At 44.9% G+C, this 13537-nt stretch overlaps 1 protein-coding gene across 1 annotated transcript in view; it reads left to right on the forward strand.

Moving 5' to 3' along the window:
• The first annotated feature begins 5197 nt into the window (after positions 1-5197).
• The window catches only part of TMED10 (transmembrane p24 trafficking protein 10), a 52152-nt gene continuing 43812 nt past the window's right edge, over positions 5198-13537 (forward strand). Inside the window, exon 1 of the mRNA XM_069638051.1 lies at positions 5198-5714. Within this exon, the coding sequence (XP_069494152.1) occupies positions 5541-5714 (174 nt within the window). The 5' untranslated portion in view covers positions 5198-5540. The remainder of the gene's footprint in view (positions 5715-13537) is intronic.

A 13537-nucleotide genomic window follows, 5' to 3' on the forward strand; every position in this document is an offset into this window, starting at 1 on the left:
CGCAGCAGACCAGAGGGAGTCCCAGAGTGCCAAGCAGACCTGCAGCAGACTACAGGCATCCTGAGACCCACAGAACCACTGTGTACAATGTCAAAGGTACGCAGGTAGTTGGGAAAATGCCAGTGGTCACAAAGCAGAGAAAGTAGAAGAGGCATAGAAGCTGAGGTCTAGGACCCTAACCACATGCTTAAGCACAGAACTGATATGTATGTAAGTGGGCCATGAATTAGGGTACTTGGCAGGAAAGTAAACCAAGTCCATTAGCCGGAAACCACAACCTGTGTAGCACTTGGCAGGAGAGTGGCACAAGTCTTCAAAATTTAAGTAAACAACCATATTTGCAAGTCTGGGACCTGCACCCCTCCTTTGTGGCAGTACCTATCATGTATGGAACTGGGTCTGCCTGAATTAAGTGAAGGAGAAAACAATTGACTGGCAGGGGTCTGGGACCGGACAGAAAGAATACATTAAAGTGAGAGACTGACAAACACATAAAATAGAAGTCCTGGCAGGTTGGTGAACCAGGTGCAGTCCTTTTACTCAAGAGAGAGTCAAGGAGAACTTAAGAATTTCATGTGATTGTAATCAACCTCCAACAACCTCTTCCTAGTCACAGCACCTGGTAAAGCTGGGAGACCAGGTGGGCTGTTTGAGAAATCTGAAGGTGTCTCTGTGACTAGTCCCCGGGGATCTGTCATCCAGGCGGCCACGACATGCCATCACTATTGGATCCAGTTCCTGAGGGTGGACCAGTGAGGGAGGATGACCTGGATGAGGGGTCCTTCAGGAGTGGAAGCGGGTCACTGATGGGTGAGACGCGGTATCCCCCTTCTTCTAACATCTTTTCCCCAGCCTACCACATAGCCTACTCAGACACTCTACCCCGCCCCACTTTTCCAATACGAACACTTTCTTACACCACGAAAGACAACAGACTAACACTAGAGCTGTTTACTTGACATGCCCCAACACAAGGGTCAGGCAGAGTCAAGCAATTGACCAGAACCACACACACCTGACGGCCCTTTTCCTTCCCCACAGGCATAAAAGGTGGAGCACGAAAGCACATAACGAGCAAGGCAGACGGCACGACGCAACTGCTATCCAAGCACGGCAGGTCAAGAGGAGGAGAAAGGCAGCGAGAACCGAAAGGGCGACAAGGAGAGAAGCGACCTTTCCCTTTACGACCCAGACCCGCAAAGCCTCTCTGAAAGGAATCGTAACACTGCAAACAATAGCCAGCGTGTGTTGCAGTAGATGTCAATGGTACACAGAGCACCCATACACTGATAATCGTAACAGGGAGAGACGCTTGCTACCGTGGTACCAGCCTTGACTACAGAGACAAGAAAAGCCAAGCGGTCCATCACCTGCAAACTCAGCTGCAAACTCTTGTCTCAGAACAGGTTATCATGCCATGTTCTTTCTGGAGAGGAGCGCCTGCTACCTTCTTTGAAAAGCGGTCCATCACAGTCGGTGAGTCGAGGGGAGAGCCAATAAGAAACCGAACTGTGTTGAACGAGAGTAGCAAATGGCAATTTAAGGAAAGTTCAAAGAACTGTTAACTTTAAGGGAAAACCAGCTGCAGAGGGGTCCAGTACCACGTGGGTGCTCATTCCAGAGAGGCTCTGGTTGATCCCACGTTTGTTGAAACTACCGATACCAGAAGACCCTAGGAGAGCTGGAAGGAAAGGGTCAAAGTGGGCATATAGGGGTATAGCAAAACACCCTGTACAGTCGAAATCTTTGACCTGCACATATTTAAAAAGCTAAGGTAGGTGAATCCTGCATAGTGAGAAAAGAGAAAGAACTATATGATTGGCAAGAGTTGGCAAGTGTGAACCCGACAGAGGGATGCAGATGGAGAGGGGAAAAGTCTGAAGTCCCAATGAACAGTGTGTTCACAGGAGTGAACCTGACAGAGGGATGTCCACAGTGAACTGTTTAAAAAGACATTAAGGCTTGTGAATGCCACAGGTGACATTTTTTGAGAAAAAGCTTTAGTGAACCCGACGAAGGGAGGCTGATATTCGAGAGGGGTCTGAGCCCGGAAGAGGTGGATCCATGGAAGCAAAGTCATCACCCAACGTACATTTGGAAAGGAACTTTTTGTTTGTTGTTTTGAACAAATCAAGTCCTCGAAGGAAAGAGACTTTTTGTAGAAAAGATACTTAACCATGATAGCTGTAAACAGAACTGTCATCTCATGCTGGGAAAGATCGAGAGTGTGCAGTGCTCAGAAGTCCTGCCTTGTCCCGTGCTCAGAATGTGGGGAAGGGAGACCCCAGGCTACCACACCCTGGCTTATCATTTGTGAATACTTCTTCCTTTCTTGTGAATCTTATCCCACCACACTCTTTTGTATTTAGTTGTAAGGATTGGCAATAGTTTTTTTTTTTAAGTATAGGCCCTTTTGTTTGACAAGATGCCACTAGGACTGCCTTATTATTATTTGATGGTGGTAGCTTGCTCCCATGTTATATTTAGGTTTAGATTGGGTGTTTTTCCAACCTGCACATACAGTTTAATAAACACCCTTGAACTGTGATCACTTGTGTCTCTCTTTACTGTTGCCACTATGAGTTCCTTACAGCTGTGAAGACTGGGAATCTGCAACTGTACAAATAATCAAGAGAGCTGGGGCAGGGGAGGATCGATTTCCCCCAGTGTTTTGTGAAACAAGAGATACAAGGTCCTTTTTCTTGGGACTATTAAGTGTGGAGTTGAGACTTTGTTTTGAATCAGAGAACTTCAGTTGTTGCTAGGAACTTTATGGAACTTTGCTTTCTGCTTAAGAACTTTTTTTGGGAGCTTCCTATGTAAACCCTTGGTGGAAACAAAGGGGAATAGGACCTCAAGAAGGGAGCATTCTTTCAGGTCAAGTCTCCCCCTTTGATTGGGTCTGCAGCCCATTCATCTGGATAAAGAAGACGTGTGTTCTTTATAGTTTAGTTAACTGTGTAAGGGATGGAAATAGTTTTTGCGACATAAGATAGTGGAATATTTATTTGAGACAAAACATCCTGAGCAACTCCTTAGTTTTATTTGAGGCAGGGAACCCCCTCTTCGATTTAGGGAGAAATAGGGGTTTCTTTTCTTTTCTTATTCCAAATAAAAGTTTATAACAAACAACATGAGCCCACGGTGTCTGATTCCTACTTCTACACCCTTGCAACTCTCTATATTTGATACATCATTTTCCTTTTCTACTGGGAGTGTTTGAAATATGTGCTGGCCGTCTATTCCTAATGCTTTTGTCGAAACGCCTGCTTTTCTTTTCACACTTAGTTCTTTGAGCCCTGCTTTTCTCATTTAGTTCTTGGAGCCTTAACGCTTCCATATGCACAAGTGTTGTAGCCATTGTTCCCATGGTATGGTTGGCCTGGCTGGATTTAGTAGGAATACTGGAGTTGCCACATGTTGATCCATTTTTCTCTCTGTTCTCCGTTGTTTTCTTTTGTCTGCTGCTTTACCTGTACATGGATTCATGTTTTTTCTTTGTGTGTCTCCTTGCTTAAATCTTTTCTTCTTCACATCCCTCCCTTCATCACCATTGTAAAATATGTGGTCATACAAAGCACTCTGACACACAGTTATAATCAAGGCAGTTCTTTATTGATTCTGCATCATTATAAGTAAATCTGTGCATAGACAAGCATGCTTTTGTTAAGCTCTGTTGCTGCATTATGATGCAGGGTTCCTGCATCCGTGCGCAGTGCTGCTGTGCTCCCATAACACTACAGTCTTGACCAGGAAATAGAGTGAGTAAAGCACAATCCCGACAAAGATTAGAGTTTAACACTGAGCTTCTAAGAGACTGTTCTGGTGAGAATGTTTGTCCTATTAATTCTCAATAGCCCAGCAGTTAAATAAAACATAGAAAAAAGGCCTTGGAGCCCCTCTACTGAGAACAAACACAGCCAAATAACCTGTTCTCTGGGAAGGTGCCAACTCGGAAGGGTCTGCAACCACGTTTTCGCTCACTGTACCTTTCACAGAGGAGAAATATTCATTTGCATATCAGTGTGGTTCCACCCACTTCAGCAATCCAGCACCGAAATGCAAGGCAATTCTCCTCTGAACTAGAGTACTAACAGCAACCCCAGACACGTGTTTTGGCCTAGTCGGGCCTCATAAGTGTCGTGAAGGTGCGCCTCTCTAAGCACAGTGAGCCAGGAGTCTAAGTCTGGATTACCCAGGGTAATTTAGAGTGAAACCCCAAGTTCCCAAAAATTCAGACTGCTATGAAAATTGATATTTCTCCTCTGTAAAGGGTACAGTCAGCTAAAACGTGGTTGTAGACCTCCCGAGTGGGATAAATTCCATAGTATCTGGTATTTGACCCATGTTAGTTCTCAGTAGAAGGGCTCCCACAAGCTTGTTTAATTTGTAAAACTTGGGGTTTCACCCTAAGTAACCCAGGGTAATCCAGACGTGAACCCCTTGCTCACTCTGCCTTAGAGAGGCTCTGCTTCACCTCACTGAGAAGGCCCAACAAGGCCGAAACATGTGTCTACATAGAGAATTGCCTAGCATTTCAGTGCTGGACTGCCGTTGTGGGTGAGACCAGACTGATATGCAAATGGTTATTTCTCCACTGTGAAGGGTGTAGTGAGCTAAAACGTGGTTGTAGACCCTCCTGAGTGGGAGAAATTTCATAGAACAGGGTATTTGCATAGCTCTCAACTCACACGCTTTTGGCGGGTGTCACCCGCCCTGTAAAGGGCTGACTCACCCGCCAAGCCTCCTGCACGCCCAATAATTCCAATGGGCATCTCACCCGCCAAAAACGAAATCGGGTGATTTCACCCGCCTTTGTAACAGAAATGGTTGAGAGCTATGTATTTGCCCCATGTTGTTCTCGGTAGAGGGGCTCACACATCCTTATTTAATAAATAAAACATATAGTTTGCACATTTTCTGCAGGTTGCAGACCACTTTACATACAATTATGTTAATTTTACTCCTACTGTGCCAGCAGCATGCTGTGACTATCTCGTTTTTTTTTTTTCTCCAGTAAGTGAAGAACAACAACTTAGCACACTAGTTTTTTTTTTCTGTATTAGTACACGACGGGAGATGTACAGTGCCCTGAGCCTATCACAGCCTTCCACCTCTGCTTCTGGAAGTCCCGCCTATGCCACCTGTCGGCTAGGAGTGAAGCTTGACTCATGACAGACATGAGTATTGCCCTATCATGGTTCTCCAGCTCCCACTTTGTGTTCCCGGGGTCCCGCCCCTACCAGAAACTAACATGGCCGCACGGCTTCATTTGTGCGGTCGTCGCTCAATTTTACCGTAGTATGAAGCGGATGCTGGGTCATCCAAGGCGTCCTGTCTGCTGTGTCGGATGCTGAGGCCTGGACCTCGTATTTCGTATCACTCTTTAGTCTCATCCGGTGTTTAAGGGCTCTAGGATGGTTTGCCCACAGTTAATATGGCGTCTTCCGTGACTGACGTTTAGACCACCTCTTACGTCCTGTACGTCGCATTGCGTGCCGTGCGTGCGTGCCCCCGGTTCCATCCTAGCTGCTGCGGTTATGGCTGTGCACCGCCTGCTGCCGCTTTTATTACTTGTCGGGCCGGTGTGGCCCATTTCTTTCCACCTTCCGTCGAATGGGCGTAAGTGTCTGCGAGAGGAGATCCATCGGGATGTGCTGGTAACGGGGGAGTACGAGGCGAGCGACCAGCCAGGGGTGAAGACTCACTTGAAGGTGAGACCCGGATAGGGGCCCATGAAACCAAGGGGCAAACCAGCCTAGAGGAAAGGCCGCACATGCAGGACTAGCTTAACATGTAGGCCAGATCCTCGGAATCGCAGGGAGCTGCAGGCATGGCTTGGGTCCTGCAGTATCCCACGCTAAAGCAACATATGTGGCGCTTCCTTATTCGAGCATCCTGGTGTTTAAGACACTTCCTAAAGGCACTATCTGGGCTCAGAGGATCACACCCAGACAATGAAGGGATTTGCTATTACACCTTTCAAAAAAGGTAGCAGGTGCTCCCCTAAATGTTTGCTACTACACATGCCTGCACGGGGAGGATTCTGGGGGTCTTCCAGTATCTGGTGTCATGCTTGTGTCACCCTGAGTTATGATTATTTATATATATATATATATATATATATAGCGCCTTATGTATCATTGGTATGACCTCAAGCCGCTTGTAGGTTGAACGCCCTCGGGAACCGTAGTTCAGGTCAGTAGAGAGAGTGTTTGGTATGGTGCATGGGTGCACCGGGTATGTGTGCAGCTGGTGTAGTTGTTGGATGATAGCTGCTTCTTAGCGATGGGTGTGGTGCTGAGGAAGTCATTCGGATGTGTTAATTCTGGTGGGTGGATGCCCAGACTGGGTTCTGGCTTCGTTAGGCCTGAGGAATGCCTATGCTAGCTGGAATGTGCTTCAGCTAGCTGTGTTTTATCAGGGTGTTGAGGTGTTAGTGGATCGTGTTTGTATGTGAACAGCTAGGCCGAATTATCGGGGTTATAGCTGTGTTCTACTTGAATGATGGTGTATAGAAGAGAGTAAGCGTGATATGGTGGTCATCAGTTTAAGCGCCTGAGACCATGCATGTGAGAAGGACAGTGCATGCAATAACAAAGTTCTACCTGTAGTAGAGGGGGGAATTATGTTATTGTAGCTTCTTGTCACACAACTTCTGATGTTTGCTTGTGTTTTTGGTCATGTGGGTGGCCTTATTAGTAGGCTAGGTTGAGGAGCGGAGTGCCAGAGGGGTGAAACTCTATTATGTGCAAGCGCTTGTGCATTAAGAAAATTGCGGTCAGGTGTATGTGTGTTTGGAGAAGCTCTGTTGAAGGTAAGGGCCTGGATGATATGAAAGTGTGGTGATATTTTATGGAACCCTTTGTATAGTGCTTAACTTCACTTGCTATGGTTTTATAGTGCTATTGGTTAGCTAGGAATTTGACAGACTGTAGTCTGAGCAGTACACGACACACCTTACAAAAATTATATTGCAAAAAATTGATAATTTCTTTAGCAGAAGTGCCCAGTATGGTACCATTGTTGTTTTATAGTTGTGTTGCGAGAACTGTTTGAATTTGTCAATGAGTTGGAGATGCTGGCATAACTGAATTTTGGTCCTGTGGCAATGCCAGCTAGTATGTGGGTGCAGCACTTAACGGTCAACTCAGGCATGACTATCCTGAAGAAACTGATTGCAGTTGTTGGCTCTGTGAGTACATGATAAAAGACTGTAAATTACATTGCAGGCAAGCCGTTGCTTTAGAACAGAACTTTTCGAAACTTGCACTTTGTATTGGCGATTAAAAATTGTGTCCTGGTGTGATGAGGGAAATGTACTTTTAAAAAAAAAGTTATTCCCGTCTCAAGGACGCGGTGAGCAAATTGAGTTGTGATGCAACTGATTGTGGTATAGAGTTCAGCTGTCATTGGTTTGATTTCACAGTGCTATACCCATGCATTTATTTATTTTTATTTATTACAATTGTTATACGCCCAGACCCATCACAGCGTATTTACAGACAAACTTTGGAATACAATCTTATAGTTCACACAGTATGTGCATGGGTTACAAAATAACCGTAGCATAACGGTAGGTGGTTGGGTTATGGATCCTAGTGTAGCTAGGGTTGGGTGTCGGAGAAGTGGGATCTAATTAGTATTGGTCGAATAGCCATGTTTTTAGTGATTTTTTTTAAAATAAAAAATATCTGGTGCGATTTTTCATTCTTGATGATGTTTGGGTGCTAGGACTTTGAAGCTACTGCCCCCTGCTCTTACTTTTTTGTATCGTGGGATTTCTAGAAGATGGTTGTAGCTGGATCTGAGGGGTCTGAAGGAGGATTTTTTTTGTGATAATGCTGTTGAGGTATTTGGGGGCTTTATTGGCGATGCATTTATGTGTAATACATAGTCTTGAGAATGATCCTTGCCTTTATGGGAAGCCAGTGAGTATCTCTTCTGGTACTAGAGATGTGTTTTCTTTTTTTATGCCCAGTGCTGCTCGGAGGGCTTTGTTTTTGCATGAGTTGGACTTTGGTCAGATTGTTGTTGGAGGTGCCTAAGAGGAGTATATTGCAGTACTCTTATTTTGAGAGAATAAGAGCTCTTGCTAGTGTGACGCAGTTGTTGGGCTTAAGGAATTTGCGGGTTAGTGCGATGAGCTTTGAGGTGTAGGAGGTGGCTGAAGAAAGTGCGTTGATTTGTCTAGTTATTGTTGGAGTGGAATCTAAGTAGACACTGAGGGTTTTGACCTGTTTGAGGATTGGGATTGTGGTACCGTCTATGCTGAAGAAAGTGTAGGTGGGATGTAGTGAGTTGATTTTGGCAGATGGTGCGACTATGAGCAGCTCCGTTTTGTTGTCATTGAGGCAGACACTATTATGGGCCATCCAGTTTTGGATTAGTGCATACATTTGATTGATGAGGATGGAATCCTGCTCATGGTTACCCGTTAAAGGGATGAGGATCTGGGTGCCATCTGCAAAGTTGTGCCCAGGTCCCCTCCACCTCCAGTCGCACTGTGGACTGTCGCTGTATCCCTTCAGTCCCTCTGCCAGCACTTGATACTGCATGTCTGCACTTACCCTTGCACTTGCCACCAGCTGGCCATATGTTCTATTATCCTGTGTACTGCACTCTTTCCCCCCCCCCTCCCCTCCCATGCACTTGGCGATCTGAATGACACCTGGCCTAGTAAAATCGCTGTTTGTCTTCCCACTGTTCCCCCTCGTCACGCCTTGAAACACCGGTGTATAGGCACGTTATAAATGCTGTATCATGTCATATCTAGGCCAGAGGAGCTAGGAGTAGAGTAGCCTTAAAGGTTGAAGTCAAACAATTAAGCACCAGTGTACCCGAATGTCTGCTGAAGGGCTTTGCAGGCCTGAGTGGCAAGTTCTGTTGTAGAAATAACAGGGCCGTTAGTATGAAAGTACCCTGCTGAGGCCATGTGATCATAGGAATTGGGATTTGATTTGGGTGATCTACATACAAGGCATTCAATGGGAGGTATTTAGCACCACTTGAAGGTAAAAGGTTGGTATTGGGAAAGTGTTGGGATTAGCAAGATACCCATAGTTATGATCTGACTGAAGGTGAGTTCGCAGGGGTGTCAAAATTATGGAAGAAAGCCAGGGAAATGTGTCTGGTAGTTATTGAGCCTCCCAACCCGAATAGACTTTTTAAAATGAAGTTTGGGAGTCAGAGATAACAAACCTGTTCAGCCTGAAGATGGTGCCAACCAGAGACCCCAATGCTTGCAACCACAGAGCTAGCTAGTCCACTCTGTTCCTTAAGCATGCCCCAGACTAGCAAACGTATTTTCCGGAGAAAGGCGAATATAATCGGCTGTGGGGCACTGTAAACTTGAAGAGAAGGGCAGCATGGTTGCCATAAATGATACTTGTGTCTTGCAACATTTGAAAGGGATGGAGATTAACCCAATGTAGGTTCATTATAGCCTTACACCATGGCCAAGATGGTGGTGGAACCTCATGAAGATGTAAATCATATGTAAGCGGGTGCAGAATCTGCATTTAAAACTGTTGTTGGCTAGTGATGATGGACTCTTGCAGAGTGAATTTTTATGGTTGGCTAGTGGCTTGTGACTTGACATGTTTACTCCTGCCTGAACCAGCAGCAGCACTGCCCGAGGGATCTCTTATTCATCCTGCCTGAGCATCTTTATTGGCTGTCTAATAATGCCTCCAGGTTTAAACACGTAAATGACCTTCCTGCCTGAGCAATGGAGTCGACAGACTGACTTGACTTAAGGTGATTCAGAAGGAGAGCTTGGATTAGATAAGGTTTGAAAATATGAGCAAGCTCCTGCTTGTGATACAAAGGCCCCAACCCCTTAAATATTTCTGCTAAAAGTAGAAAATCCACAGCCTGCTCGTTCTACTGAAGGCCACGCAGCACAGAGAAGTGATATGTCGCCACATCTGCTATGTTCCCACGTTCTGGATAGTCAGTTGCCCGTCAGCATTCGTTTTGGTGCTGTACAAAACAGTGCAAGCAGCTGCTAGTTTGAACACTTTAAAGTGTAAGGGAAATTACATCTGCTTACAAGCAAGGAATCATGGGAGCTATTGGCCAACTTACTGGGCCTTTCGTCTACCTTCACTAAATACACAGCCCTCCAGTACCAGAAGTAGATTTTGATCTTCAAGTTCCTTGCTGTTGGAGACAAGGGGTAGGGGGTGCCCTTTACCAACATTTAATTTCAGGTGGGATGCAAGTGTATCTTCCTCATAGAGACAAGCCTCTTTGTGCAGTGATGAGCTTGGAGCAGAGCTTACTTGTAAAAACCCAATAATATAGACCGTTGTTTCAGTATAATCTCACTCCTCACAAGTTCAACCCCATCGTTGTGCTCATCTGAGAACTCCTTAAACCACAAGGCATCCACCACAGGAAACCCCTTGGGAATCCAAACCTGCAATGCCGAGAATACAGTCATCCCGAATTGGACCACTGTGAACTTTTGAGAATATGTCCACCACAAGACCTGAAGACTAAGAAACAAGTTCACCAGAGGAGGGCTTTCACCCCTTGAACTAAGGACAATAATAGGCATTGACAAATGCATGCCCCCAAAACCGTGATCCTCTAATCACAGCGAGGCCTTTGCTGCTTTGCAACCCAACAAACAAACCCACAACTACAAAATAAGCCCTGGTGCAAGAAGGAAAAAGGAACAAGAATGGAAAACATAACAAAATAGAAAAGAAATCGCAGACCCACTAACGGGAAAGATCTAACAGAATTCACAACACTGTTAAATCCCCACTGAATGAAATACAGATCTGGACAAGAATGATGTTTTTGTCGTCATCTATCTATTGCTAACTCTCCACCTACAAACCAGCCACACCAGAAATCAAACATCCCAAAAAACAGGACCCAGCAAATTCCAAAGGAGACCACACTATACTACCACACCACCCACCCAACACCCATAGCCCAGCAACATTGAGAACAATTTCAGAAAGACATCTATAAGCACCAGAGATAACTGGTGTCCCCTAACATCTACACTCCTTGTATAACCAGAGATTGGGAAAAGGGCCACCTGGACAACCAAACACCTGAGAAGAGAAAAGCCATTGTGCAACCTAAGGGGGGGGGGGTCCTCTTCAATGAAGGGGACAGAAGATATAACCACACAACCCAGAACAAACTGGCCCACCCAACAGAGAGCAGAAGGTCCGACAGACGCTGTACCCGCAAACACCGGAAATAACATCCAAAAAAGAACAAGCTAAATCGCCCACACTAACGCTTCAGCCTTCTGAATGTGCAAACTATGTCGGCGCACAAAACTGAAATGTACGGCATCTAAGTGAAGGCGCACAGGCACTCTTTTTTTATTTATTTTATTTTAACTGAAACATGGCATTCAAACAACTACAAAGTAATCGCTCATGAAGCCATACCAGATTACAGATTAATACAACCTTACAGAGAAACCGGAAGAGAAGGAATCTCTCTAGCACACACAAATTACATCTGCTCCATGTCCATTCCCTCAATAGAAGAGCGCAAATCGCTACTAGTCTCCTTCAAGCTCAATGCCCAAGTCGACCTACTCTTCCTTCTGATCTACAGACCACCCACCTACAACCCTAAGTTTGCCACAGAACTCGCTGATGCCATAGCATAAATCACAACAACATCTTTGTTCTAGGAGAATTCAACATCTGGTTCGGAAGAGATAATGAAACCACAAACTCCCTCTTTGCCCAACTGGAAACCCTACTTCTCCAATTGTGAACAGTCCAACTCTGAGCTGAACACACACTAGATGGAATATTGTGCAGGGAATGGACTTTTCGGTTGTCTCCTCACCAATAAATACCATGATATGGAGCGAACATCATATGATCCCTTTCACCGTTATAATAAATAAATGAATCCCAGACTGCACGATGCCCAGAAAACTACGACTAACCAAAGAACCTGGAAGAGACTTGACCATGATACATTAAACAATTATTTGAATTTGAAACTACAAAACCTGACACTAGCTATGAAATGACTCAAGACACAGTTGAAAAACACCTTAAATCTGAAATCCCACACCAAAAAGTCAAAACACGATTATTCACAGAAGAACTGAGGGGAAATCAAAAAATACAAATCGTAAATGAGAAATGCGACAGAGGAAAAACTACAACTAGTCAGACAAAATGATCTACGGACACATTGGGCTATACAAATCAGCAGTCCTAAAAGCATACTAAGCTGTGAGAATCCAATATTAAGTTTAGTGAAAAAATAAAATAAAAAAACCTTCGTGCACTTACGGTGTAGCCTTTAAAATCTTCTGCAACAGCATCATGGCCCACCTAAGAGCAAAAATTTAAGCAATTCAACAAGCCATTGATTTGAAGCTTTAAACAAGGAAATGTTTGACAAACTTCTAACAGATATCAACATAGCAGGATCCCCCAGCGACCTGTGTCCACTAGATTTCTGCAAAAAGCTACTAGTCTCCTCCACAGAACACCAGTCCACAACCCCGACTACTGATTAATGTATCCTTAAACACAAACATGAATAGTACCAAAATCGTTCAAATCTGCATACATCAACCCCTTCTAAAAGACGGGATGTGCTGAGAAACGGATGACCATGTCACCAACGGACCCATTTCAAACCTGCCATACCCAGAAAAAATCCTGGAGAACCATGTGTACAAAGAGCTACTCAATCCGTAGAAAAAAGATTTCTTGGCCAATCCCACACAAACAACAATCTCAAACTAAACCCAACCAAAACACAAATATTGATCGCCACACAAGAAGCCCACCAAGCGCAGAAATACCTTGCCCGCCCCCGCGCATGGGAACAGAATTGGAGAGCACAAACGTGAAGAACCAATCTGGGACTCTTCATGGACCATGGTCTTGCTGTGGATCCACAAATCAATGCAATAGAAGCATTTTTTATCTTTTTCTTCTATCGCCTACGGTTAATTAGCAGGATCCTCCCATATTTCAATTTCCCTCACAGAACTCTTGTGATCATGGTGTACCTAGGAATGCCCGAACGGCTCACCAAAAACTAAAACTGATACAAAATACTGCTGCAACACTAGCCTGGACGCTAGAGGCCACATCACACTGGCCCTGAGAAGTCTACACTGGTTACCAGTAAAGAAATGCATCCATTTCAAAGCCTTCTGCATTGCCCATAAAACACTGCACGGACAAGGAGCCAAATTCCTCCACCTTCTAACACTGATCTCCAAATAGAAACAAGACCCTTCCAGACAACATTTGGAGGAACGGCCTTCTCCCATCTGATAGTCAAACTATGGAGCTCTATGGAAATCCGATTTAAGGCCACCTAACTTTGAGGAAACAACTAAACTTGGCTATTCAACCCGCCGAGATAAACCCAGACCAACTATACAACCACCTCATTGAGCAGGCTACCATAACCTCCAATGCATGTCCATATGACATTATTGCTCTTAGGCTGATCCAGGCTGGAACTACACGGGTGTCCCTACCCAACATAGATCTTATGTTATGCCACTGAGTAA

Source organism: Ambystoma mexicanum, chromosome 14, assembly GCF_040938575.1.
Source record: "Ambystoma mexicanum isolate Mex_15411 chromosome 14, UKY_AmexF1_1, whole genome shotgun sequence".
Taxonomy (NCBI): Eukaryota; Metazoa; Chordata; class Amphibia; order Caudata; family Ambystomatidae; genus Ambystoma; species Ambystoma mexicanum.